General features: G+C 46.3%; 3 protein-coding genes across 6 annotated transcripts in view; 1 reads left to right on the plus strand and 2 right to left on the minus strand.

Annotated features, from left to right (window-relative positions):
- The window catches only part of kcnj3a (potassium inwardly rectifying channel subfamily J member 3a), a 32,922-nt gene extending 28,535 nt beyond the window's left edge, over window positions 1–4,387 (minus strand). Inside the window, exon 1 of the mRNA XM_019876119.1 lies at window positions 4,345–4,387. The gene's annotated coding sequence lies outside the window, so the exon portion shown is untranslated. The remainder of the gene's footprint in view (window positions 1–4,344) is intronic.
- A 1,777-nt stretch (window positions 4,388–6,164) lies between these two features.
- The window catches only part of galnt13 (polypeptide N-acetylgalactosaminyltransferase 13), a 22,453-nt gene continuing 1,409 nt past the window's right edge, over window positions 6,165–27,208 (minus strand). Inside the window, exons 2-14 of one of the 4 annotated variants that reach the window (XM_019876019.1) lie at window positions 26,355–26,595; window positions 22,783–22,951; window positions 21,252–21,418; window positions 20,877–21,084; window positions 20,012–20,182; window positions 19,772–19,889; window positions 18,792–18,972; window positions 17,232–17,371; window positions 16,766–16,864; window positions 16,162–16,296; window positions 15,956–15,985; window positions 12,046–12,260; window positions 6,868–6,939 (exon numbers count right to left, since the gene is read on the minus strand). In XM_019876019.1, coding sequence (XP_019731578.1) covers window positions 12,075–12,260; window positions 15,956–15,985; window positions 16,162–16,296; window positions 16,766–16,864; window positions 17,232–17,371; window positions 18,792–18,972; window positions 19,772–19,889; window positions 20,012–20,182; window positions 20,877–21,084; window positions 21,252–21,418; window positions 22,783–22,951; window positions 26,355–26,496 — 1,746 coding nt within the window. In that variant the 5' untranslated portion in view covers window positions 26,497–26,595 and the 3' untranslated portion in view covers window positions 6,868–6,939; window positions 12,046–12,074. Of the gene's footprint in view, window positions 6,940–12,045; window positions 12,261–15,955; window positions 15,986–16,161; window positions 16,297–16,765; window positions 16,865–17,231; window positions 17,372–18,791; window positions 18,973–19,771; window positions 19,890–20,011; window positions 20,183–20,876; window positions 21,085–21,251; window positions 21,419–22,741; window positions 22,952–26,354; window positions 26,596–27,208 lie in introns of those variants that run through there. The other 3 variants (XM_019875993.1, XM_019876001.1, XM_019876009.1) reach the window with 3 other exon arrangements.
- LOC109519470 (protein reprimo A-like) overlaps window positions 27,167–27,208 on the plus strand; it is a 3,335-nt gene continuing 3,293 nt past the window's right edge. Inside the window, exon 1 of the mRNA XM_019876031.1 lies at window positions 27,167–27,208. The gene's annotated coding sequence lies outside the window, so the exon portion shown is untranslated.

Raw genomic sequence — 27,208 nt, forward strand, 5'->3', positions numbered from 1 at the left:
TTATACTCGTGCCGCAGGTGACTTAACAGAACGTGTATGTGTGTGTGTGTATATATATATATATATATATACCCCCTCTCTCTCTCTCTCTCTCTCTCTCTCTCTCTCTCTCTCTCTCTCTCTCTATATATATATATACATACATACATACATACATACACTTTGATATCCGTCTGTAACCCGCTGAATAAAAATAGTTCCCGATGGGTGGGTGCGGAGGAGATTGATTTGTCAATCCAATCAGGCCGAAGTAGAACATGAGATGCACTTGCGCTCCTCTCAGAATCAGCCATCATTGGATGTCTTTCGCCGAGTGGATCGGCAATCATAACAGACAATCTTCTCTCATTTTCCGGCTGCTTCTGTTGTAATCTTTACCTCGAGGCAAAATAAAACGTCTGCTTTCAATTAGGTGACTTGAAAGTCTGCCTGACTTGGTTTTGTTATTGATTTGTCCCTTTTAATGTTGCCAAACAGTGTGCTTTGACACGTTATTGGTAAACAAGCCATTTCTACAGTAAATTATTGATTGAGTTCCTCTATCGATGCCGGCAACATATAGTGGCAGGCAGAACCACAAAATGGACACGTGAAGGGGCTGTGATAAAAACAACAGCTCAACCACAAATTGAACTGGGAAAAAAAAAAAAGGATACGTGAAATTATTGTAGCAGTGAAGCATTCCCCCTTGTGCAGCCACAATAGAGCTTGTTAGATGTAAAAAAAAAAAAAAATAGCAACATGGCTTTTGAGGCAAAGCTCTTATTGGCCCATGATTGATTATGACACAATTACCGCTGAAAGCAACAAGGCCCCTCAAACCTAATCACCGCTTTTGTCACCTAATGGAGATGATCACATGGGAGATGCTTGTAAGGGCCACATCCATCCTTCAAATCAACAGAGAATTTACTCAAGAGCACATGGCAGAAAATGCCGCTTTCATAGCCCCTACATGGGCTTGGAGCGGATCCTTGAGGAATGCCTGGATAACGTCAACCTTGCCGACTCCACTTCGAGAACTGAATGCATTGACGCAACCCAAAAAGCCTCTCTGGTTCTCCAACTCAACAATTAGTTGCACGATGTTGGCGGCGGATTGAATAGAGAACAAAAAAATGGTTCCGAGTGTTTGATTATCCTCCCTCCCGAGCTGCCTCGGCCCATGATTGTAATCACTTAGTTGATGCACCCGAAATTGAAGCTGGGAGAAGCAAGCTGCACGCCATACAATCAAGCACATCAAAGACAATTGGTGAGACGGGACACAAAATGTACCGCGCGGCGTTTGGAGTCGAGGCACAAAATGGATTAAATGGGGGTCGTCACAACGGTCGAAGGGAAACCGCTTAGCGGGGGTGGGCGGTTCCATGCAGCTGTGGCATGTCTATGATTTATTTCCTCAGCGTACCTAACTGTGAGCTCACTTGGATTTATCGTGTGGAATCGAGAATTGTGTGAAGGTTATGCATAGCCAGAGGAATGAGCTGGGGTGTTGTTGATTCGATCGCAACGTGTTCGCTGGCTAAAAGAAGTCGTGACTGGAATGGGCTTCGTTCTGGGCAGCAACGCAAGTGGCTGATTTGGGCGGTGGCTCCAGCAAGGCGATATTCCTCTCGGCCAGGAACTGTCAGGTGCTCGGGACTTTTCCGAGCAGCCACGAGTTGTCCTGCCACAAATCTCAGCTCTTCTTGACCAAAGCGAAAGCCAGAAGAGAAAACTTGTCGGTCGTGGTTTGGGTGCGATCTGTCGATTTTGTGACACCAGTCCTGGGACTTTTCTGACATGTCTCGTAGAACAATCAAATGAAAAAAAACATGACCAGACTTGTTTATTGCGTAAGGATGGCGTGCTATATTTTACTGTAACCAATTGTTAAACTCAAAAACGAAGAGCCAAACTCAAAATGCCATCAGTGTTTCATGCGAATTATATGCCGATTCTGATGGAATCGACGTGACTTCGCTTAGCTTTGTGAATCGCCCCAAGTCCTCGTTCAACGAGACAAATCCAATGAGACGGGGATTGCTCTCGACGTTCTAAAGAGCAGAAGCTATACATCCTTCCTTTTCAAATATGAGCTCGCGCTTGATATAAGCGAGAACCGCTCAGTCACCCTGGTGAGACGCTGTGATCATGCTCCACCCTGGCGAGAGCCCCAGTCAGCCAAACAAAATCCAAGATAAGGCCTCCATTAGGGCTATTATTTCAAAGGATCGCACCCTTAATGGACTCCCCTGGTTCCGGCCACAGACCCGCTCTATCTTATCCTCACAGGCCTAGTTAACCAGCCTGGGTTTTGCTTCCTCCGGGTGCGAGGCTGTTTGAAACCGCAGCGAGTCCCAACAGAGCGCCTGTCGGGAGCGAGGTGAGGCACTGATGTGTTGTCAGCTCTGCAGCAAACTATTAATAGTTGCGCAGTACCGGCGCTTTGGAGAGGCCGGCCTTGTAAAGTGGGAGAGGTTATTCGCGTGATGGGGGAGACATTCAAAAGGGAAAAGCCTTGCGTGCACCTTTTAAAGAAACAAAAAGTGCCAAAAGTTGGAATACGAATGGAAAAAGCAATTTCCTGACGAGTAGGTTTGGCAAACAGGAGCTGTTATTTGCTTCCCCTGCTCCATGTTCTGGATAAACAGCGCCGACTTTGTTTTTTTTAATGGGTCCCACATTTTTTTGACATTCCGCCAATATTCTGCTCGCATAAGAGTTGCGACAGCCAGGGTGACGTCTGGCAAACACCGGAATGCCAGGACAGTCGTTTCACTTCTCAGTCTGACCGTCGCTGACTGAAAATTCATTTCAAGGAGGTGTCAGAAAGGTTCCAGGACTGACATCACCAAAGAGAGAGAGTTCAAAACAAAACTACAAAACGTTTGCTCGCCGGAGACCAGATGCCAGCACCTTCAGTGGAGTACGATGTCACCAAGGCCAAGCGAAGCAGGAAAATCGAAGTGCTCAGTCAAAGTCAGGTAGACCATATTCTTCATCCTCCGGAGCGAGTTCTTGCCACACGGCCGGATGATTCGACGGCAATTCTACGAAAAGATTCTATGACGTTTGCTTTGTTCATTTAAGAGGAGAGGCGAGCGCGGTGACGGGCCAAATCTTGGTTGCTTCACCACGACAACAAGCCTGCTCACGATGCGACGAGCATCTGACAGTTCCTGGCCGAGAAGAACATCATCGTCTGAGGACGGCTATAAGAATAGTGCTTAAAATAGTTATAGGTAGCAATTAGCGGTCGCTACGGTCCGGGACAGTTATCAAATTCAGGATTCTACTCTGAGAAGGCGAAGACAATCTTTTTGCAGGTGCTTCAGTTCAGCTTCTGATGTTGGATCTCTGTGATGCAGAAGCCAAAGACGCCAACTCTCGACTTGCGCCCAGCCCTCATCACATCACACGGAATTCATCAAGAAAGCAAAGTCTGAAGTTCTCACGTGGCGCAGAGCCTCTCTGACTAAATTGCACCAGGCAGAGTTAAACAGATGGTTTCAATTGCATGTGTACTGTCATTTGTAAGAGAAAATCCCGCGTTGTACTGTAATCCCACTTGAGATGCGATGCTAGGAGGGAGTGACAGTCCAGAACTTCGGATTCACTGTTGAGTCAGTCAGAGAGACGTTTTTCGGTGCTTTGCTGCCATTTTGTTTTGTAGCAAAGTATTCGTGAGCTCAGCAATTCAGTCTTTGCTGTCCATCTGAGAATAATAATGTCGATGGTTATTGCAGTTACCACTAATTTTATATCCTGGGGGGGAGGGGGGGCATCTATTTTGCGAATATGCGGCAAATGGTAGCTTTCTTTTTTTACTCTTTCAGGTACAGCGGTTACAACAGCGGACATCTTATCAGGTTACCAGGTTACAGGGTGCATGAAAGGGTTAAAAGGGTTAAAAGACTTTTATGCAAAAGTAAATGCCACCAGTTCAGAATTTTTTTTAACGCTTTTCATGTATAGTGTGTGAGTTTACATTCCCATCGGGGTTTGATCCACCACGGCGCCGACATGACTGAAGTCGTTGAGTTAATCATCAAATATAGGCGGGCTGCCCGTGAAAATAATTAAAGGCGGACATGGCGTCGAGTGGCAGGCACCTACGCCGCTCAAAGTCGAATAAGGACAACTGATCGACTGCTGACTTTTTAATTACAGTTGTGCTTCGGGGAGCTCATAAGACATTTCACCACGATATGTTCCAAAAAGGTGCATCTCCTAGCAACAACAACCTTGGAATGTCACTCACCCGTTGCCGTGGGAAATACAGTACTTAGCCGGAAATGTAATTTAGCCCAAAGTCGTGTCTGAGTTGTCTTTCTTTTTTTTCTGTCAATGTGCTCTTACCTTTTTGTCTGGTTCCCCTTCGGGGGCAAAGACCCCGGGCGGGGGGGTGAGCGCTTGGTAATCAGCTCCCAATCACTTCCTGCTGTGCTCAGCAGGAAGACGCCCGATTGTTGCGTTTGTTCCTTTTGTATGAGCCAAAGGGACTTTTTTTTTCTCATCCTGCTTCTTGTTCTGTGCATTTTGACTGTCTTCATGGTAACCTTTGCTCTCTCTTCCTATCACAGTTAAGTCAAATATTTTCCTCGTCTGCTCCTTTTGTTGCGCTGCTTCGGTTTTCTTCCACCTTGCGCCGCAGTAGTTTGAGGTTCGTTTTTTTTTTCTTAACCGTTCACTTTTAATTTCCCTGTTTTGTTTTTGGGTTTTTTTTTCCTCTCCTTGGTTTTATGACTTTAGTTTGCGCCCCCCAATTAAAGCCTTGGGATGCACCAATAACAATACAAGTATCGCATTCTGTGCCGGTACTGTACATGTGTACTGGTACATTATGACTCCAGTACCAATTTACCACATCTACCTTCCAAGTGGAGATACTCCAACCCTCTCCTTTCCCCTTAGTCCTACAAGGCCACAAACTGTTTCCTCGCTGGCTGAATTCATCCCCCAACACACTATGACTGCTTATGCTTTCTCATTTTATTTTGAAGTGGCATTAAAAGAGATCTGGATCAAATCCAGATCCCCACATCCATTGGTGCTGCCATATAATATTATCAGATGTAAACGTCAATGGAAGTAGACTGCCTACATTTGCACAAATGTTGATCCCAATCCAAATAAGAGGCATAAAAAAGGTTTGACAGAAATTGATTCAACAATAATAATAATAGAGATGAGCTCTACTCTTCACGTCATTTTGAGAGCATTTATTGTGCAGATCTCAAAAGTCACAACCAAAACTGTATTGCGAAAACAAAACATATTTATGGGATGCTAACTTTGCGTCGCACAGCGTGTGTGTGTGTGTGTGTGTGTGTGTGTGTGTGTGTGTTTCCCTTTCCTATGTTGTTCAGTCTGCCACTTGTAGGCAGCTGTGTGGCCTAAGATTGATAAGTGAAAGCTTTGGTCACATCAAATCAACCTTCCTCCGACATTCTTATTGGATGCAGTTTGCTCCAGATGACAAATGACGAGCGACACGCTCGTGGAAAAGGGACACGATATTATCTTTTCTATTGTCTTTGATATCGTCGTGTTGCCCGGCTCTAACTCGCACTCGCACGCACACTGACAGTCGCACTCACCTGGTGCCGCAAGGGCTACTGGCAGGTGTCCCTGAAAGCATTCAGCTGCCCCGACACCTGCCAGACTCTTCCAGTTTATCGTGGGGGATGAGCTGCCAGTTCAGTTTTTTTCTAAACCTGTCCTGTAGTTGTTGTTTTTTTTCCCCTGCACTTTATCCCTCACTGTTTGTTTGCCACCTTTTGGGAGGAACTTGGTGTGAATCGCAATCAACGCACTGAAGCGTCAATCAACCATCAGTTATAGCACTCTTTATCAATTTGAAACCCTCAGCTTTTTAAAAATAGATGCTAAAAGAGAGTGATGTAAGCGGTGGTGTGATAATGTATCACTTTAGTTGTCCTGGAATTGTGTTTGTTGTTTATTTTTTTAAAGAACTAAAGTCCCCTACTTGTGTCACAGGCTACATTTAAGTGAAATGCGTGGTGGGACTGTTAAAAAAAAAAACATCCAGCTGGAGGTTAAAATGGCAGAAAATGTTACACTTGAGTACAACTTAAGCAATTTTCATTTGTGGTTTTGAACAATATTTAACTCAAGTTGAACACGCTTGCGCCTTTGGGTTCGGACCTGTCACAAACTTTAACATCCAAACTGCTTTATTTCAACATGTGAATATTCTCGCACCCCGAAAAAAAAAAAAAAGATATAAAATCCAGCTGATATGTCATAAGCAGATATTTAGTCAAATATGGACGTTGGTATCCGCCGTTCAATATCGTGTGTTCCCTGGACAGTGAGCAGTTTCACTTGACTGCAAAGGGCTGATACGAATGGAGGATGAATTACTTGAACGGCAACAAAGATTGTGTTGTTTCAACGATTGTACCCGGACATCAGTGGAATCGCAGTCTTGTACATTTACATATAGACACTTTTTCACTTTTTTTTTTTTTTGTCGTCGTCGTTTGTCCAGCAGCTACGCAGTGGTTTGACTAGCGGTGTTTGTACACCCAGCGGCAGATTTAATGACCAGTTCTGCGGCTTGTTATGTCGCCACCAAGGGCAGCAGCTCTTGAACCTGAAGTGAGCTGGAAAAGGAAAGTCCTCCAGAGTTCAAGATGACCCGGTGCTACGGGGCGGGTTTCTCGAGAAATGATGATGATGATGATGATGATGATGATGGAGGCGATTAGCAAAGCGGCGTAAAGGCTGGAGCCGCACGATGAAGGCGCGGACCTGCACTTGGTGTGAGACGGCCGAGCGGCGGAGGAATCAGAGATTCAGGGTCATGTTGCGGAGCAGCCACTGCTGAGAGCGGCTTCCGTTGCAGTCCCTCAGAGTGGGGACCATCTTGTCCTCCTCCAAGGGCATGTCCAAACACTGGTTGCTGTTCACATGCAGCAGGGTGAGTCTCTGGAGAAAGAAGGAAACGGCCCTGTTATCGATGCGTACATTTTTTACAGCTTGTCCTGTGCGGGGCTCACGGGAAAGCTTGGGCCAATCCCAAGACAAACTAGAGTACACAATGGACCCCCAAAAACCGCTCGATACACATAGTGGCAACGCAAACTGCCAGTCGCGGGAGGTTTGGCGATGTATCACTTGAGCTGTTGTTCCAGATTCCACCGTTTCGATGCCATGTCGACCATCATGAGGCAGCGCAGATCCGGGCACTTATTTAGCCGCATTATAATCCACTAATACCTCCATCCATCCATCCATCCATTTTCTGATCCGCTTCTCCTCAAAAGGGTCGCGGGGGGTCCTGGAGACTCACCAGCCGTCTTGGGGCAGTAGGCCGGGGACACCCTGAACCGGTTGCCAGCCAATGGCAGGGCACACAGAGACGAGCAGCCATCCGCGCCCACACTCCCACTTAGGGACAATTTAGAGTGTTCCATTAACGTCCCATGCATTTTTTGGGAATGTGGGAGGAAACCGGAGTACCCAAAGAAAACCCACGCAGACATGGGGAGAACATACAAACTCCACACAGGAAGGCTGGAGGCGGGATCGAACCCTGCACTGTGAGGCCAACGTGCTAACCAGTCGACTCCTCCTCCACTAATATCTGAATTCACAAATGTAGTTCCTTCGCTCCGAGATGCCACGGAAGCAATATTTTAACTTAGCTCGTCATGCCTACATCCTGAAAATGCGTCCTTGCCGTGTCCGCTTACAGTGAACGTGCCTCGTTGTCCGCCATAGGGTGCGCATGCCATGAAAAGAAGCTAGACAGCCACTCCTGAATTCACAAATGTGAAGCAATATTTTAACTTAGCTCGTCGTGCCTACATCCCGAAAATGCGTCCTTGCCGTGTCCGCTTACAGTGAGCGTGCCTCGTTGTCCGCCATAGGGTGCGCATGCCATGAAAAGAAGCTAGACAGCCACTTTACAGGGATTTTAAAAAAACAAAACAACTTCCAATTTCTGATCTAAGGTCCTTACTCTTCAAATGTAATTAAAAAAAAAAAATTGACTTAAACTCTTTCAATCTCAAGTGTCATGACTTCACAAGATGATGTTTCCAAATAGGCCTAGAGCGAGGGGAAGGAAAATGAAAAATCCATCATGACAGCCACTTTACAGGGACTTTAAAAAACAAAAGAAATTCATATTTCTGATCTAAGGTCCTTACTCTTCAAATGTAATTAAAAGATAATAATAATTTAGACTTAAACTCTCATGACTTCACAAGATGATGTTTCCAAATAGGCCTACTTCTTCTCTCCATATTGTCCTTACCCAGCCTCTTTTCCTGCTGTCATTTCTCTCACATGCACCAGAGGAGGGAAGAAGTGCTTTTAAAATGTCCGATAATAATAATTTAGACTTAAACTCTCATGACTTCACAAGATGATGTTTCCAAATAGGCCTACTTCTTCTCTCCATATTGCCCTTACCCAGCCTCTCTTTTCCTGCTGTCATTTCTCTCACACGCACCAGAGGAGGGAAGAAGTGCTTTTAAAATGTCCAGATGAGAAAAACAGAGCTGACGCGATGAGTTCAGCTTAAGCACAGCGTGAGAATGTTCCTCACGTCGTTTCGAGCTCCGGGGCCCACCAGCGAGCTGAGCGGAGCATTTAAGTGAGTTCTCTCCCAAAGTAATTTACAATTTCAGTCCCCACCGGAGTAGCTTCACTTGACGGAATCGCAAGCAGTGTCTCTGCTCAGGAAAACAATTTGACCACATGCGATTTGCACGTCACTGTCGTTTGGGCATTTTTTTGCAAACTGACGTTTTGGCTCTTCATTCAAGCAACATTGTGCTTTTGATATCTTCATTAAAGTGAGATTGTGCTTGAACCGTCGGGAGATAATGTGCACACAGAGACACTTAAGCTATGTTTGCACTTGGGTCATAAAGCACAAGAGCTGAACCTTCTCTGCCGGGATAAAAAAGAAGTGCGCACACATCACGAAGTTGGCAGGACCGAGCTTTTTACGCCGCATCTTTTGTTCAAACAGAGGAATAAAGAGAGCAGGTGTTGTTCAACATCACACCCCTTTCAAATGACCCTTTCCCCCCTCCCTTAGAAACTAGAAAAGAGAAAAGCACTCAGTCCAACGCAGATCCCTTCTCAGGTTGAAAAAAAAAAGTCTTTGTTTGTCTCACCATATTGTGGCAAGCAGCACTTTTCTGCAATCGGCGCTCTGACGTCGATCTACAAAGCAGCAGATGTCACTAATTTCTTTTATTTTTATTTTTCAAATCCATTGCCATTGTTTTTGTTGGGTCTTTTGGGAAGATGGAACACATTAATGGCCCGTCCATTCATATCAATGGAGAAAGATGATTTGAGATGCAAGTGGACATAAATGGAATGGATTGGTTGCATTTCCAATTGTTTCGATGGGAAAACCTCGGTGTGAGACCGGCTTCGTGGAACTAATTAAATCACACGCACACACACACACACACACAATTATTATTTTAACAGCAGCTATTGTTTGCCACAAAAAGTCTGCACGTCTGAGTGCTATGATGGTGACAGTGCTTCCAGAATGTATTTTTTTTTTTTTAAAAGGCCTTTATGGAGGCTTTTCTGCAATAATGAGAGCAGTATCCTAGAAATGGAGATGGCAGAGGAATATTGCAGGAGAGGGAGAAAAGACTTTCCAGGTTTAAAAAAATATATATATATATAAATATATATGCAGGTCCTGTCCTTTGCTCATAATTATTTCATGTCCCCCTCTCGGGGAAGAGAAAACTCTCATCTCAGGCTCCCGGGCGAACCAAGCCGTGTCTTTGGAGCAGGCGGCCGAATGTGTGCGCAGCTGAGACCGGCTAATTAAATGAGGACAGGTTCCGACCATGAGCCCCATGGTTCCCTGAGGACCATTATCCTCGGTGGCCCGGCAGCTCACAGGAGCCGCTAAAAAGGCTTTCCCGCTTAACGTGCGCTCGCGTTGGACTCGAAAGAGGAGGAGCCGCTCTGGGAAAAAGGACCACTTCCTTTGTCTCTCTCCGCTGTGCCGAGCAAAAGCCTCGTCGGTTGTAATGGTGCGGCGCTCAGAGCTCTCCCTCTCGTCGTGCTGACTGTGGTACAACAACGAAGAGTGAAAAGCAATTCAGGCCATCAAACAGCAGGTCACTTCACGACTGACTCTGAAACACACTAGCAGCCATGGGAGATCTTTACCCAATTTACCCAGCCTGGACAAGAAAAACGCAGCCGGTGAAATTGCTCTTTCCATCTTTTTTTTTTTTTTTGTCCGTTTCCTTTTAACAGCGCAACAAAACACCATTCAAACTCTAACACAGCAGGGGGTAAACGGAGCCGGAGAGACACCTGGCCGCAAAGACAAAAAAAACAGACAAATGCTGCATGTAAATGAGCAGGCAGAATGCCGCTGATAATTGGGATTCGTCGGTTTTATAACATGTGCACGGCGTACAGTGTGCACAGCTGCCAACGAGCCCGAGAGGCCTGAAGGGCCAGCGCCACAAAAGGCGCGCTTCAAAATGAAGGATCACTTCAAAAGAACTTGCAAACAATGGTCAGCCCCTTTCAATCAACCTCGCACACAAACAATAATGAGCTAAAAATAAACACGCCCTCCACCGTCGCGGGCGTCGCTCACCTCGCTCGGCGGCCGAGCGGATTTTCAACATTCAATATTTATGATGGGAAAACAAATGTCAAACGGCATCTAATTTGGCGCGGAGGCCAACAAAAGATTTTCGTGGATAGCGTCGTACACGCTGAACCATCTCAATGGGACATCTGTCGTCGCTTGATGTGCCCCTGTCCTTGTTTACGTGCCTTCTCCTTGAAAGGTCATCGGCAAAGGCGCCTTAATGCTTCCGAAAAGCATCCATTCGGATTACTACCGAAAGTTCAACCTCACCAAAATAGGCTGCGCGTTGATCTGTTCCCACCACAAACGCCAACGTGAGCACAGATCGCAGTTTGGCGAGTGAAATTGAAACTTTCCAGGCAAATACGAGCCCAAAACTCAAAATCCAGAATCTGAGCAAAAAGGGAGAAAGACCTTTTTTAACAAACCCACAAACCAAATGAGTGATGGTAACAGCTATGATGGACTGATTTCTTGGACGTAGTATTTGAAATTTTCTGTAAAAGCGCTTTGTTACATCTGCACTGGTTGTGAAAGCGCCATATAAATAAAGCTGTATTGTGTTGTATTCCCTTTAGCGTAGCTCCATCTAGTGGATGCATAACATAACCGCAGCCACTATTGTAGCTTCTATTCCAGGGATGTCAAACTCATTTCACATTTCGGGCCACATACGGCCTCAGTCGATGTCAAGTGGGGAGGCCCATTAAAATTAGACCATCTAGGAATAACCAAAATATCATGACTTTCCTTTGTTCTGGTATAAAGAAGCATTGGCGCATCGATACCGTCTGCTGGGTTGGGTCTGTCTCAGTGACAGACTTGAGACTGCTGTTGTCTTCTACTCTGATCAAAACAGTGTGCCCCCTAGTGGATAATCCACGAATCCATTTTATTAAAAATATTCATTCCTTGTCTTTTATGCATTTGTTTCACTTTTAAATTATCCTGCGGGCCTGATTGAACCTCCTTGTGGGCCGGTACCGGCCCGCAGGCCGTATGTTTGACACCACTGTTCTATTCTATGCGCCTTATAATGCCGTGCGCCCGAAATATATGAAAACAGTTTTTAAAAAGGCCATTCATTGAAGATGGGTAAATGCCATGAATTCTATTTTTTTTTTAAATAAAATACATGACTTGGGTGGATTTAAATACGGTATTTCTATATTGCGGATTTGACTTCTTGCGAGGGTGGTCTGGAACGTAACCCCCGCGCTGGAGAGGCGATGAAAAAAACCAACCATTTGATTAATTGTAGTCGCTATAGTTGCTGCCTGTCTGTTGCATCCCAAAGTTTTTTGTACAATGGGACATGACACACAAGCTCCAAAAAAAAAGCATTTCTCTCTGAGAAACTATGCTACGGGTATCTCTCCAGCTTCTACTCTACCACTCTACTCTACCTCCTTAGCGCTACAAATACCGCTCACCTCGAGAGCCGTCCAGAGCAGGCCGAAGCTTAAAGAAAATAATCAGTGGGATTGAAGTAAAGGCGCCTAGCGACCTCCACCCGTGTGAAGTTGTGCAGGATCCAGGCCTGAAGGGGACTGTTGTTACAGTACTCCACCGTGGGGCCCAAGGTGCCGTCCTCGAGGCGGCTGATGGTCAGACACGACTGGGTGATAATGTGGAGAAAGGTGTGCTTCTGCGGCGAGCAAAAGGGAAGGCAAGTCACAGCGTTATTGTCAGGAAAGGTTCACACTAAATGATGAGATTTTTGTTTTTTTCTCCTTTTTGCCGTTCATTTAACCCCATCGGTTTTAAACCACAAACGATATCAGAATCGGTAACAAGATTTTAGTGTCAGTTTTGGCGCTAACAAATAACAAAGAGGCCTCATGAATAAAACACTCGCACCCAACCGTCTTTTCGATACTGAATGCAAAAAAAGAGAAAAAAAAATGCAAATCGCCATGAGACCCTCTGTAATGGACCACAAATTTTGAATGCATTTTTCATCTTTTAATCATAGTTTTCTCGCTCAAAGAACACGAATGTCACAGCCGTTGCAAGTTAACGTGTTAGTTATGCAAATCTGCACTCGACGGGGGTTAATTGGAAGGACTGGCGTGTCATTGAAATGCTATTTGGAAATGATTGTATGCACTGAACTGTTGGATGTAAGCCTGCTTTGCAAGTCGCAGACCTCGAGGGATGAGGTTATGCCTTCATATACACCAGCAGCTCTTGGGAAATCCCTCCCTTGATTTTTTTCCTTTTGGGGGGAGGGGGGCACGAAGCAGTTTCGTGGTATTAAAATCGTCTGGGTCATCAACTCCACCTGTCTGCTTGTAGAGCAATATGTTTGTCCGCTTGTCTTCCGAGGCCTTTAAATAAGGTCCACCAATTCAAGGTGATATTGAATTGGGGGGTGGAATATTGCATTACATCAATATTTTTCGCCACCTCTATTGCCCGTGCATTTCCACGTCTTGGGTGAAAAAAAATAAAAACAGTCTCGCTCAAATATTCTCAATAAAATAATGACTTTTGACCACAAAATAATTATTGCCCACAAAAAAATGATTTTGTTCGGTTATTATGACTTCAAGATGGCACCCGAGAGTGGCTGCCTTTACAGCAGCTCCGATACTTTTAGTTCTTCTGGTGTGGGAAGCTAAATAAAAAGTCATTATTATGGAGAAATGTATCCCAATAGCAAGTTGTGCCCCACTGGAACATGAACACGGGGCGACAATGCGGAGAGACCACATTTCAGAGAGGCTTCCCTTTGATTCGCGGGCCTCCGTCAAAAGGAGCCTGGCCCAGTTGACATTAAAAAGTGGGTCACCTTCAAATTTTTCTCAATGTCCCCCGTATACACGCCCGCTCCGAGTTTATAAATTGCCAAGAGCTCAACCGCTTTGGGTCCTGGACACGGCCGAAAGCGCATCTGCTGGAACAGGCACTTGGTGGACCGAGTTATTCAGGCGGGAGCGCGGAAACATCAGGATATTCCAGATTTGGAAAGCGTCTGCCGGTGGTTGAGTGACAGCGGGAGGGTGAAGCGCTTCGGGGCATTCTCACAACAGGTGCTGCTCGTCCTTCTTTCTGATGGGAAAGGCTACCTTTCAACCCACTTTCACAGTCCGGGAGACAGATACAGCCCCAATGGCGGCAAACTTCGCTGGGGATTCCATTTCTCGTAGTTTGACAAAAAAAAAAAAAAAAATCTGTTCAAAGTCTGAAAAATGTAAATGTGTCTCTGGGGATCCAAAGGCCAACCTCCCCGAACCAAGTCGAATGTAAAGCTTTTCTTCAGAGGTGTGATACTATTGATTCGATATTCTTAAGGGAACCCACATGGCTGAGAAATCAATGGGCTCATGTTAAGTTCACCCCGTGAGGGAAATTCGAAACAAGAACAATCTTCTTCGGTCCCCACAGTCCGTTTGGAAGTCAAACCCAACCGTTTTTTTTTTTTTTTTTTTTGTCCCTACAGTCCGTTTGGGAGTCAAACCAAAGAACAAGTTTTGTTTTTTTTTTTTAATCCATGTTTCTCTTGGAACCAAGGGTAGGCCTTAAAAATCGACTAGTGGCAAAGTCTTAGACTGCGTGAAATGGATTGCACAACCGTTGGTAGTTTTCCCCAGTGGTCAATCAAATGTGAAACGGATTGCTGACCCATCGCGTCTTGAAACATTCAAAAGGCGCAAGTGCGCCGTTGACTGTCTCCACTCTGTATTCAAGAAACAACCGTTGGTAGTTTTCCCCAGTGGTCAATCAAAGAAATGCTGTCAAAACCCGACATACTCTTGGCATTTCGTGTCTCCTCCAAAATAAAAGTGCCCTACGAGACTCGTCCTTTCTTATGGAAACGGTTACCCCTTCCCTACTGCACAACAAATATGCAACGTTCCCATCGGGAATCAGGCCTCTAAAAATAGCCGAACAAACTCCAGATCAATACTCCGAGGAGCATTTAATGCCATCTTCGACACAAAGTCTGGTCTGATCAAGTCCCCGTGGGAGCCATGCGCCTTCGCGCCTGTGGTGTGCAAAATATCAACGTTCTACTGGGATTTGTACCCCCCACCCCCCCACGACCTCCTTTTAGGTTTGACATTTGAACATAGAAAATGTGACTGATAAATTCAAAGTAATTTGAAGTAACTGAATTGTGTCCCAAGGTGAAAACAATTCATGAATAGGAAGAAAGGAAATTCAAGGGGAGCAAATGGTTAGCGTAGCCCCCACAGGACCGCAGCCACTTCCGGACACACGTTGGCTAAAAATAACAGCGGGGCGGTGAAGCGCTGCGGCTGTAGACAAATAATTTTTTTAGTATATACAGCACCGCGCAGACGACATCGTGGCTTAGCTCTTTAAAGTACATTTGTGAGTAAATCCGAGACGGGATCAGCATTTCTTCAGTCTTCATCCTTTTTGTGGCATTTTTGTTTAGCGGCGCCCTGTGAGACTTTTCCGATCGAGGTTGGCCGATGGGCGCGCTTCCAGAACATTCTTCGTTTTGTTCCCTATCTTGTCTGTTTTGTATTCAAGGCGCACACCGACCTTGATGAGCGGACTCGTTTATGATCTTTGCTGAGGTCATACGTCTGTCTCCAAGTCAACAACAAATAAATGGATTACAATATGATTTAATGTGGAGGAAGGCGGAGGAGGAGAGACGCAGACAAGTGGCGGTGCTTCTACATTTTGTCCTTAACCCTTTCATGCGCCGCGTAACCCGATCGCATGAGAAGCTTTCCACTGTAGTGACCGCTGTCCGTGAAAGGGTCAAACAATGATTCATCCAAATCAAAGTAAGGACTTCTGCAAAAACATTCAGTTAACTTCATAGCATTTGTAATTTTTTTTTCAATTTTATTGAGTAAAATATATACAGTAGTATAGTTTCACTGTGATGTTGGGGGAATGTATTTAACGATATCTTGGTCTGTACTTTATTGCAGGCGCCGATACAGTAACCCGCCGTCCTCCAATTTACGGGGCCTTAAAGTGGCCAATAAAACAACTCCATAAAGTTACAGAAACATGATAAAAAGATTTTTTTTTTAACCATTTTACAGCATGTAAAATTTCTTCATTTGAAATGGAATTCATTCTGAAACGGCGCCGTACCGCTTGTACTTACACTTCTGACGCGACACGCCATGAAGATTATCGGGACATATGCTAAAAAAAAAATTGACACACGGCGTGTCAGTGTGACGGTGGCGTCGGCTGATATGCGCTTCTGTTCATTGGAAAAGGTTCACAGGCTTGCACTGACCGCTGATCTAATCTAACGACCACTAAGACTCCACACCATGACAAATATGTCACTATGGACAAACTAGCACTAATGGGAAATGTCATTCAAGTGATGGATCCTACCTCAAAATCATATTCCCATTTGCCATTATACTGGGTGAAAGAAGAGAACACACAATAGGAGAAAACAGCTGCTCCAGTGAAATGTGTGCTTAGAAAAAAAAAAAAAAATTGACATTCAGCAGCACCATCTAGTGGTCTTATCCCCAAGCAAGCCAAGCATATTTTCATGTCGCCTCCAGTCATACAGGAAATATGCGATTTCTTACCTCGGCATCATACTGAAACATTTGATTGCCCTTCATGTGGTGACACTTGAGCATGACGACAGGCCCGTTGAGGCGGGACACGTCCAAGCAGAGGTCGTCCGTCCGGATTTCTTTGTCCGCCGTGTATGAGAACACCTGAGATCAAGTCCACAAAAAAAAAAGAAAAGTAGCAGTAGTGTCACTTTCCTTTTTTTTTTTTTTTTTTTGTGTGAAGGTCCTTCAGTTATCAGACCTCACCGAGGGCCTTTCTGTGTGGAATTTGCATTTGTGATTGAATTTTTTTCTTTTGAAACGATTATTCGACCGATTATCCTCCTGACAAATCGAGTGATCAGCTAACATTTGACTTGGCATTCTGAAATGGCAGTGCGGGTATTATTACTGTCCACTTGAGGGGGGCGGGGGGGGGTCACCATCCTCACGTTCCAAACATAATATGTGTGACTTTGAGTGTATGAGAGAATCGGGTTGACTGCTTCACTTGCGAATCGTCAGCTGCAACATTCACGCACGAATGTTTACGACGTGGGTTTTTTTTTTTTGTGACTGTTCACTAAAGCCGTTGAAAGCGCACCGGCAGCTGCGGCTGTCCTCGCCCACTCACCTGGTTCCCGCCCATGCCGTGGCAGTTGAAGAAGCCAACTTTCTCGTTCTCCTTTCTTCCCATGTTGTCGACGCACTGGTTGGTCTCAACATTCCTGATCTGTCCTCGTCAAAACACAGTCACAAAGCGGGTCATTTCCTTAAGCGCACATTTCTGACCACGCAGAAAACTTCTGGCTTCCTTCAGTGATGGAAACAAACCATCGCCTGATTCCATTTCAGAGATGCTAACCTCACATTGTGCGTCATCAAGGCATATAAAGCCATCAGAATTTAAAACAGTTAATCGAACAAGTACAAATCAAACCCCGGGGAATGTTGGAACTCGAGTTTCTTTCAGCCCTCCTTGGATTCCATTTGTCCCAAAGCAATAAAATAAGCGGACGGCATTCACGGCACAGTGAGGGAAGCGTCTTCGCGGCATCGTGGGAGATCACAGAACAAAGAAAAATGAATCAATCTCATACTTCTCCAAGCGAGTAATATCTTCTCGGGATCTGGGAATCCGGGTAGATGTTCTCCAGATACCAGGAAAAGGGTCTGCACTTCAAGGCTCCGCGGAGAGATTTGCGGGAAGAGACGTCGCCGTAGTTCACGCGCATCACCCCTGCAGGCACAATTTGGACTTTGTGATTCAGTGCGAGTCGACGCGGTCCGTCGTGTTCTGCTGGCTCACTTTCAAATTGTTCCAATTCTAAAACAATTGTACCCATGGGAAATAATATCAAGTGAGTTGACTTATTTCCGGCTCAACTTTATTCCTGTCCGGGCCACGTACGACCCTTTTAAAAGAAATGGCGGCCATGATAAATTGTATACGGGGCAATACTGCCAGCTAGTGGCGTTTTACAGGTACTGCGGGTATTATTAACTCACTCCCGTGGACGTTTCCATTCGTCCTCACACTTTAGTCAGGGCAAATTACATTGCAAATCAATTTAGATGAAAGCCATGAGGGCCGCTATTTTTTTTTTTTTTGTCCCCTGGCTTTCACAGTTCCTCTCTTTCTCGATCTGCATCTGTTCCGAGCATCGCATATCACGCATGATGAAGAGCCTCTTTTGATCACAAAATCACCAGCGCGGCGCAGGGACCAAACTCACACACGGTATTCTGACATCATTCCCCCCGAGAGCCGCCACTGGAACCGTTTCGCCATTGAGGGGGCGTGCTGGGCGGAAACATTCATCCATCACGCCAACCCCACCTCGCTATAAGCTCGCCTGCTAAGGTGGAGTAGAAAGGGCACAATTTGCAGTTAAAGATCCGGCCGGTTTAGCGATGATCCCTCAAAGGCTGCCCGGTATCTAAAACGTTTAAGCTGAGATTTCCGGCGGAGCCTAGCTTGGGGCTAATCACGTTATCGAGTGGACAGATGGATGCTCCTCTCGCAGTCTGCACAATTAGATTGTTCTTGTGTGTCTGTCAGCGAATGAGCTTTTTGTGCCAGGCAATTGTTACCTGGTGCGGTTGTTAATAGCAAAGGCCTGACTTCATGTTAAGCCTGTTTCGGGATGAAGCCATCAAATATTTTTCGGATAAAAATAGAGTTTGCATTTTTTTTTTTAAATGCAGTAACATGGATTGATTGGTGATGGTATGATTTTTTTTGCCCGCTTGGGGGTCACCGTGCTTACGTTCCACTTTGCATGTGAGCGTGTATGGCTTTAAAAGGCGGGGCCGGGCCTGGTGAGTGACGTGGGCGTCAGTGAATGAGCGTATAGAGTTGGATGGCTGTTTCTGTGTGTGGAGCGACTGACTCGCTGCAAGTGGTGGCCAGCAAGTTTTGAAGTCATTTGAAAGTTCACCGGCTGCTGTGTCTGTCCTTCACCATTTGCAGGAGAATTACAACACGTTCTCACTTGTGACGTAGGCCATATTAAAATTAGCTAACAATATGCTTTTGTTGCACACCAGTGCAAACTACAGCACCCCACCCCCCAAAAAATCAAGGTTTTAATTAATGTATGATTTAAATAAATCCCTTTCTGACAGGGTGAATGGAAGCAGAGCTTTATGGTCGGCACCTGGTGATATGATGTAGAAGAAATCTTTGAAATCATCCATCCAGACTTCTGCCAGCCGCCTGTTGTTCTTGTTGATGACTTGGCCCGTTCCTCCGGGGAAACTGTAAGGAGTAGCCTTCCGGAAAACATGGCCGACGTGGGAACACGTGACAATCTCCAAGGAACCGCCACACTGCCAGATCTGAACAGACATACCAGACAAGTGCAAGTTCATCAAAGATGTGGCAAAAAAAAAAAAAAAAAAACATTGTCATGTCAAATCTTCCTTTCGTCTCAACAAAACCAGTTTAGGTAAATGGCCTCCCCACACTGAGTTTTGGTTCTGTAAAAGGTCCGCCCCTTTCCCATGACACGGTTGATGATTGGCTGAACCAGCAGATAATGACCAAAGCGAGCCTATTATCGGACTGATCCCTTTTTTTTTTTTACACCAGTGAGTGTATAAAATGACTCATGGTCAGATTTTTTTCCTTGCCATCAAAGATTTTTTTTTTTGTCAAAGCAACTCTGCTTTCCTACTTACTGGCCACGACAAGAGTCAACTGTCACCGTGGAGATGGAGAGGTCTGCGAGAAGCTAATTTCTGCCATTTGGAGCGAAAACTCCATCTCCTCATGATTGAGACGCTCATTAAACACACCCAAGATGTTGCCGATTATCATCAGCCCGGCGCTAGTGGTGCAACTCCCATAAATTCAAAGACGGGTTCTGCCAAGTTGTTTTTTTTTTTTTTCCCCTCCCCACTTAACACAAAGCATTGGAAACGCGGCACAGCGACGAAAAGGCGAGACAAATGGCGTTTTTATGTAGTCTGCTTAAAAGCCAGAAGATTGGCTTTCATTGACATTCGGTGTCAGCAAGTTAAACAAACGGCCTCGGCTATAGCAGGAAAAGACAAGAAAAAAAATCCCACAAATAATTGAAAAAGAGGAATGCCGGGTTAAAAAAAAAAAAAAAAAAAAAAAAGCTTTGTCACTGACCCTGAAAGACATCTCCAGGTTCTCTCCACCCCAGATGTCCATCCCTGGATCGTAGCTTCCTATTTCTTCAAAGTATGTTTTGTCGATGGAGAAGAGACCTCCCGCCATGGTGGGCGTCCTGAAGGAAAGGTTGTTTTGATTTTTTGGGGTGTCATCTAGACTTCCTCTCTGGCTCCGATCATAGCGATTGACTCAAGAGAGAAGTCGGGCAGACGTACGTCAGATGCGTATTTTGCATACCTGACGGGAAGCGTTCTGTCGCCCTTGCGTCGATCCATCTCCCGCTGGGGAACCGGGTACCAGCGGAAATTCAGCTTCCAGTTGAACCCGCCGTAGGTCATGTCCGAGCCCGCCATGTATTCGAAGGTCTCGTCGCTGATGACGTCAATGATGGGGCACACCACGGCTGTCCTGGTTTACAACAACAACGACGACGACGAAGACGACCGAAGCATAAGCGAGCGTGAGGCTTAGTGGCTCGCAACAGTGCCTCGCAGCAAGTTTGAATCCCAGCTTCAGCCTTTTTTTTTTGCGGAGATGACAATTTCCACCTTTCCACGCATGGCTTCTATTCCTCCCGCAGCCCCCTGAAATTTTGGTCTTCAGTTCATTCATGTCTGGCGGGGCTATCGGGAAATCATCCGAAGTACAATGTCGATGGAGGATCATCCTCCTGACCCCCGATTCTCGATTTGTCAGATACTGTCGGAAACGACTTTTATCTGAATGGTCCACAAGCTTAGCTTTGACCTTCTGCCAAAGGTGAGAAATTTGCTCAGTGCGAGTTAGACCTGAAGATGGAAAACTACTAAGAGGTGCCTCAACTCATGATGCGGCACAAGCAAATCGTTGTCAGGCTATCTTTTGATGAATATTACTTGTGCGGAATTTTCAGGAAGTCTAAAGAGACTAAACCAAAAGGCTCGACCACAATGACTTGTGTCGGTGTGCATCCGGAGGCTGAGGTAGCATTTTATCCTCAACTCGTAACTGAAGGGAATTATTCTTTTTTTCCAAACTAGGAACTGAAAAGGCAGCGCATTGATCATAACGTCGTATTGTTTGAATCAATCTTCGATGCTGCAAAAGTCAACATGAGTCCCACCTGTCCTCTTTGATGCGGGCCAGCAAGGGTTCCAGCCATCCCACCGTGCACTCACAGTGGGCATCCAGGAAGGTGATGACCTGCCCTTTGGTGGCAGCCGCCCCTCTCAATCTGGCTCGGATGAGACCCGAACGCTCCTCCATCCTCAGGATCTTCACCGGCACTTCAAGGGTCCGAGCGTAGTCCTCCAACTTTTTCCCTAAGAAGTCTGGAACGCAACAAGAAGCTTGAAGAAACCAAAAACTCCTCCTTCCTTCGCTTTGGATTACTCTGGTCAACTTATTAAGACTGTAGGTTTGCAAGACCTCAACAAAGATGTTCTTCAGACGTTCGTAAACAAAAAAAAAAAAAAAAGGTTTTGTGTCATTGACCAACCTCGCTCACTGAAGTCGTCCACCAGCACAATTTCCACAACTAAGTGTCTGGGAGAGCGATTGATGACGCTGCGGACCGTCCGCAGCAACGTGCTCCATGCCTCGTTGTGGAATACGATGACGATGCTGGTGTTGGGCAGGTGGTCCGGGTACACCTTGGTCTTGCAGCTGGCGGGCCATCCCATCAAAAGATTTGAACGTTGATACCATGAAACATTAATTGTAACTATGTCCGCTCTGTCAGTTGCGCTTCAACTTGGAAGGTACGCTCAGTTATGGTTAAGTTCCGTTTTAAGAATCGGAGAAGCGATTCTTTTTCAACCGATCATTTGTTGCAGTCGCTCGGTCTAACTTGCAGACCGGAATAAATCCGATGCGTTCACAGAACGGTGTCCGTCTTGCGCCACTCGACGTTGCCAAACCGATGTCACGGAAAGAAAGTGGAAAAAGCAAAACCGGGCGTTGACGTCGACACGTCCTCGGCTGGCTGCGATGGATGTCCGCCAGCGCTGACGGCTGAGGTCGAACGCGCAATGACGCCGAACGGGACGACGATGCGGAATACATTATGGGTCTGGGCAGTCAGGAGGGGAGTGGGAGTTGGGGGAGGCATCGGGGAGGGTGAAAGAAGTCATCAGTCGAGCAGCCGGCATTTCTACTTTGGTGCCGTCTAGTCGGAGTGACAAGAATGAGTGACACAACTAGGCCAGGAGGTTGCCCTCCAGCAGCGAAACCGTGATTGCCATTCAGACTCAGCGATTCAGAAAATCCCGCCGCTGCGTTTGGCACGCGGCTGCCGAAGGAATGACGAGCTCTTGCAATATTTATACTGAGGGAAGGAGAGCTGTCTTTTCCACTTTGATGACATTTGAAACGGGTGACGTGTCAGCGATTCAAGTTCTCGCGCACAGACTGTGCGGATTGTTCAAAACCAAAGTGCTGAGGTGATTCGGATTATTTTAACGCGCAATAAACCCACATCTGACCTGAATAAAGGGAGGGGACCAATTGCTCTTCTGAGATATTCAGATACGTTTTGTTTGCCAACGGGCATAGCGTCCAGCAAAACAAAGGACACGGACGGCCTCCTTCCAGATACTTTGAACCAACTGTCAAGCAATCCATCAAGGCTCTCCCTTTACAGATTAGGGCGAGGAGCTGCGTCGTCCATTTTTTAGGGGGGGGGGGGGTAGTCAGAACCTTGAGGAGCTAACTGAGATGACCCGGGCATTCGTTTAAGATGCTCCCTGGTGAGCTGTTGCGGTCACGTCCAACTCGGAGGAGAGCGTTGGGCAGACGTACGGCTTCGCGCAGCTGACCTGGTAACGCCTCAGTGGCCACCCTTGCGAAAACTCGAAGCACGAGGAAATCCGGGGTCCCTTCGGTCGATGGCCCCGCGATTGCGATCGAGCCAAAGTACATAGATAGACGGACAACGGAACGTGATCTGATTTACTTTAAGACGCGCTCTTAACGCCATACTTCCTCTACCCGTTATTCATCGATGACAAGGCAATAAATACGCCACGCACCCATCCAAGCGCACATCCGGCAAGCTCCTGTTGAGTGCAATCATATCGCTGGCCATCAGGTTGAACTGGTTGATCTTAAAGAGTTCCTTCATCTTCTCGTGCTCCTCTTTGGGGATGTTCACAGACTTGCCCATCTCGCCGGGGCCCTCGTGGCTACGGGAGATGGCGGCTGAAAACGCAAACGGGCATGTTAACAAGCTGACGCGTTTTCATCGGCCTCCGCGTCCAAATGGGCCAGCGCCACCGGACGAGACCCAAAACAAATGCTCGGGGCGGGACGGCTATAGGGCAATGTTAGATGTTAGCAATATGAGGTGTCATACCAAGTTGAGAAATGAGGGGTTTTGTACTCAGGCAACATCACGGTTTCCTTTTTTTAATTTCCTGAAATGGAAGATGCGAGGACTTCCACTCGACAGCAGTGATGCGGAAAATAGGATGACATGAATGAAAAACTGGGTTAAGAATGAAAGCTCGACTCGTCGCTAAATATGAAAATTGTTTGTTGCGGTCTGAAAAGGCGCAATCGTAGCGCGCGTAAGCCGCTTCCCCGTCGCGAGACAAACAACCACCCGCGCTCACACTCACACCTCGGGACAATTTTGAGTGTTCGATCAGCCTGCCGTGCATGTTTTTGGAACGTGGGAGGAAACCGGAGTACCCGGAGAAAACCCACGCAGGCCCGGGATCGAACCCACAACCTCTGTACTGTGAGGTCGACGTGCGAACCACTGGCCCACCGGGCCGCCCTCATTTTGACATTTGCACCAATTTAGAAGAGCACATCGCGTGAAAGGAAAAAGCATCCCCGACGGCCCCTCGCAGGCCGCTTTGTTGCCCGCAGTTCCTCGCGCGGCCAAATCGCTGCGAAGCATTAGACGAGCGCCATTAGCCCAATGTAAATAACTCCCGCGGATTTATGACGACACTCCGGGCTCTCTCGAATAATCTCTTGGAGCAGAGGCGGTGTTTGCGATGAAAGGGGGGGCACGCAGCTCACATTAGCTTCATGGCCGCGGGGTTAAGAGGATTCTCTTCAACCCCCTGCAAATGGAAATGCGCGGGTGTCAGCCGATTGTTAACCTCAAGTGATTTCCTTGATGAACATCACCGCGTGGCTACAAATCTCAATTTGAAGGATGCGATTTGAGAGCCGACAGTCCGCTGGCAAACATTTGTGGGCGTGTCTGCTGAATGCGCTGGAATCGCGCGCCGGTCAACAGGCGACTATCAATGAAACACAACAGCTATGACCTGGATAAATGGATCCTACTTCGTCTGGCATCGTTCTTTTGCTTACACATCAGTACAGATTTGAGGTGACAATATGCTGTATATGGAATCTGCTTCAGACTGCGGCGGACACGACGACGCGCTCAAAAGTAGCCACACCGGCGCATGCTTGACTGTGATGTTTGAATTTCTGCACTTCCACCTTCTCTCACTGACAACGAGGCACTCTAAAATGGCCATATTGTTATAGTATATCCAGTCATCCAATTTTCTGATCCGCTTCATCCTCACAAGGGTCGCTGGGCGTGCTCCGGCGGAGCCTATCGCAGCTGTCTCCGGGCAGTAGGCAGGGGGACACCCTGAACCGGTTGCCGGCCAATTGCAGGGCACGCATCGACGAACAACCATTCATTCGTGCTCACACTCACACCGAGGGACAATTTGGAGTGTTCATTCAGCCTGCCTTGCATGTTTTTTTGGAACGTGGGAGGAAATTAGAGTACCCGGAAAAAACCCACGCAGGCATGGGGAGAACAGGCAATGTCCACACAGGAAGGCTGAAGCCGGAATCGAACCTCTGCGCTGTGAGGCCGACGCGCTAACCGCTGGCCCCACCGGGCCGACCTGCTCCAGTATCATATTTTATGATGTGCTTCAAGTTTTCTGCACTGCCCTTTTCTCTTTATCATCTACTGATGGCGCCCAATTCTCCTGTTTCCATTCGTGCCATGCAGAAAAAAAAAAGTCTCTGCATGGCACGAGCGTGAATATAAAAGCAAGGACAATAACTATGACTGAAAATGATCATACCGAATAAATTGAGATTACAAATCACATATTTAACCTTCGTTATTTTGTTGTGTTACAGTTCAAATCGCATTTACGTGAATTGACTTTAGATTCGCGTTAAGGTACTGTATGTAGAGTTATGCGTATTTATTGTTCATGCAGCATTCCCGCATGTCATATCAAACGGCAGTTTTCCGCTTCTTTGCATCTTGCTGATCCGCATTTCACTGTCTTGGCTAAAGTCGAATCAAGATCTACCTTGGGTGGAGCCGGGCTCTTCCTGTAATGAGCTGTCATTCAAATGTACTTTTATTCACATTACAGTGCACTTTATTTTTTGTTTTTTAACCACTTCTTACTCAACTTCAGCAATACACGTTTTTATGTCCTCTTTACGCAGTCTACGTTAGGACGGCAACCGGCGCGAGACGATAAATGATACTTCGGTACGCGCTGTCGACTTTCCAAGCAAAACAAGTTGATGTTCGCAGACATTTGGATCGTCATTAGTGTCACTTGCCGGCAGCTCTGCCTCAGTCTAACCTTAAAAGCAGCTTAGAAAATCAGCTTAGCGGAGGGCATGTGAGGGAAATGAACTGCTTAAGAGGACCAAAACACAAAGAAAGAGGGTCGACCTCACCCAGACGCACATGGTTCAACTCCGGCTCCGGTCTTCCTTTGCATGTTCTCCCCCTGTGCCTGCGTGGGTTTTCTCCGGGTACTCCGGTTTCCTCCCACATTCCAAAAAAAAATGCATGGCAGGCTGATTGAATGCTCGAAATTGTCCCGAGGTGCGAGTGTGAGCGTGGATGGTTGTTTGTCTTTGCGTGTCCTGCGATTAGGTGGCAACCGGTTCAGGGTGTCCCCCGCCTATTGCCCAAAGACAGCTGCGATAGGCTCCGGTGTGCCCACGACCCTCCTGAGGAAAAACGAATTATCAAATGGATGGACGGATGAATATTTGAGTAGTTGTTGAGAGTAGGTGGCTGTACAAGGACTTGACTTGGATCTTGCTGCAGACAAAGTATGGAATTAGCCACTGGGTTTAGCATACGTAGCAGTTTGCTATCCGAGACATGCCGAGATGCCTCTCAGCAGCGATTTGGGACTCATCTGGGATTGTCCTTATAGAGTCGTGGATTATATTCCATCATTTTAAAACATTTGGAACCCACAATACCATTTCCCATCACAACGTCGTGTTCTTAAAGTTGCACTCGACACAAAAATGTTTTTTTTTTTTCAGCAGCGATTTGGGACTCATCTGGGATTGTCCTTATAGAGTCGTGGATTATATTCCATCATTTGAAAACATTTGGAACCCACAATACCATTTCCCATCACAACGTCCTGTTCTTAAAGTTGCACTCGACACAAAAATGTGTTTTTTTTTTTTTGCAATCAAATATTTTGTGTGGCCTCTGAACTCTCTTTGCAAGCGTCACCGTTCCACCTGTTGTCCAGGTTCGAACGCAACGTGAGCCCCTTGAACACTTCACATACATCCCCCACACCCCCACATCAAGCCTGTTTTGAAAGTGTGGACTCACCGCGGAGGGCGGGAAGCAGCGAGCGGTCCTTCCTGTCGTCACATTTGTTACATTCGCTGAAATAGAGCAACAAGAAGACGTCCACCAGCACCCAGACCAAAGAAGTGGTCAAGACCACCTTGCAGTAGGCAAAGCGGCGCATCAAATCGTCTGCTCGAGAGAGCTCAGCTGTTGGGGGGATCTGAAGATGGCAGGAGGACTTTGGAAGGAGACCGGACAGCTTTGAAAAGCCGGCATCATGCTACGGGAAAGACACAAAACCAGTCAGAATGTTTGACCGTTTCAAATTTTAGACTTTTCCCAATATTTTAACGAATTATTCTCTCAAGGGATTTTTTTTTTAAAGTAATGTGACAGATTTTATTACGGCAAGTTCCTACTTCATGTACTTTGTCCCATTTTGTGACTTTGATTTGGATTCTCGGTGACTTGTGTCATGCATTCAAGACGCATCCATTGGTGTTCCGCTTCAACTTGGATGACCGTTGGAGTTAAATGTTACTCAAACATCGCCTTAAAAAGATTTTTGAACCCTGGAACAAACTATTCCAAATATTAACTGTTACAAAGGAGACTGGTGCAACTTGGAGGTAACAATGTAATTCCTGTGGGGTGCAGAATTGTTTTTTTTTTTGTTTTTTTTGTCGATGTTCCTGAAAAGAAGTCCATCAGAGGAGCCGACCCCTCCAGTGTCCTCGTTTCGCACCCTTCTCATTCCGAAGCCATACGTTTGAATCTTTTGATCACAGTTTCACTGATGTTTCAATCTCACGCCATCTGCTCGACGTGTTGATGAATACCAAACTACGCTGACAACTCGGGTGCAAACGAGAAGGGGGAGAAAAAAATAAAAG

This window comes from Hippocampus comes, unplaced genomic scaffold, assembly GCF_001891065.2.
Source record: "Hippocampus comes isolate QL1 unplaced genomic scaffold, H_comes_QL1_v1.1 scaffold321, whole genome shotgun sequence".
Lineage (NCBI taxonomy): Eukaryota > Metazoa > Chordata > Actinopteri > Syngnathiformes > Syngnathidae > Hippocampus > Hippocampus comes.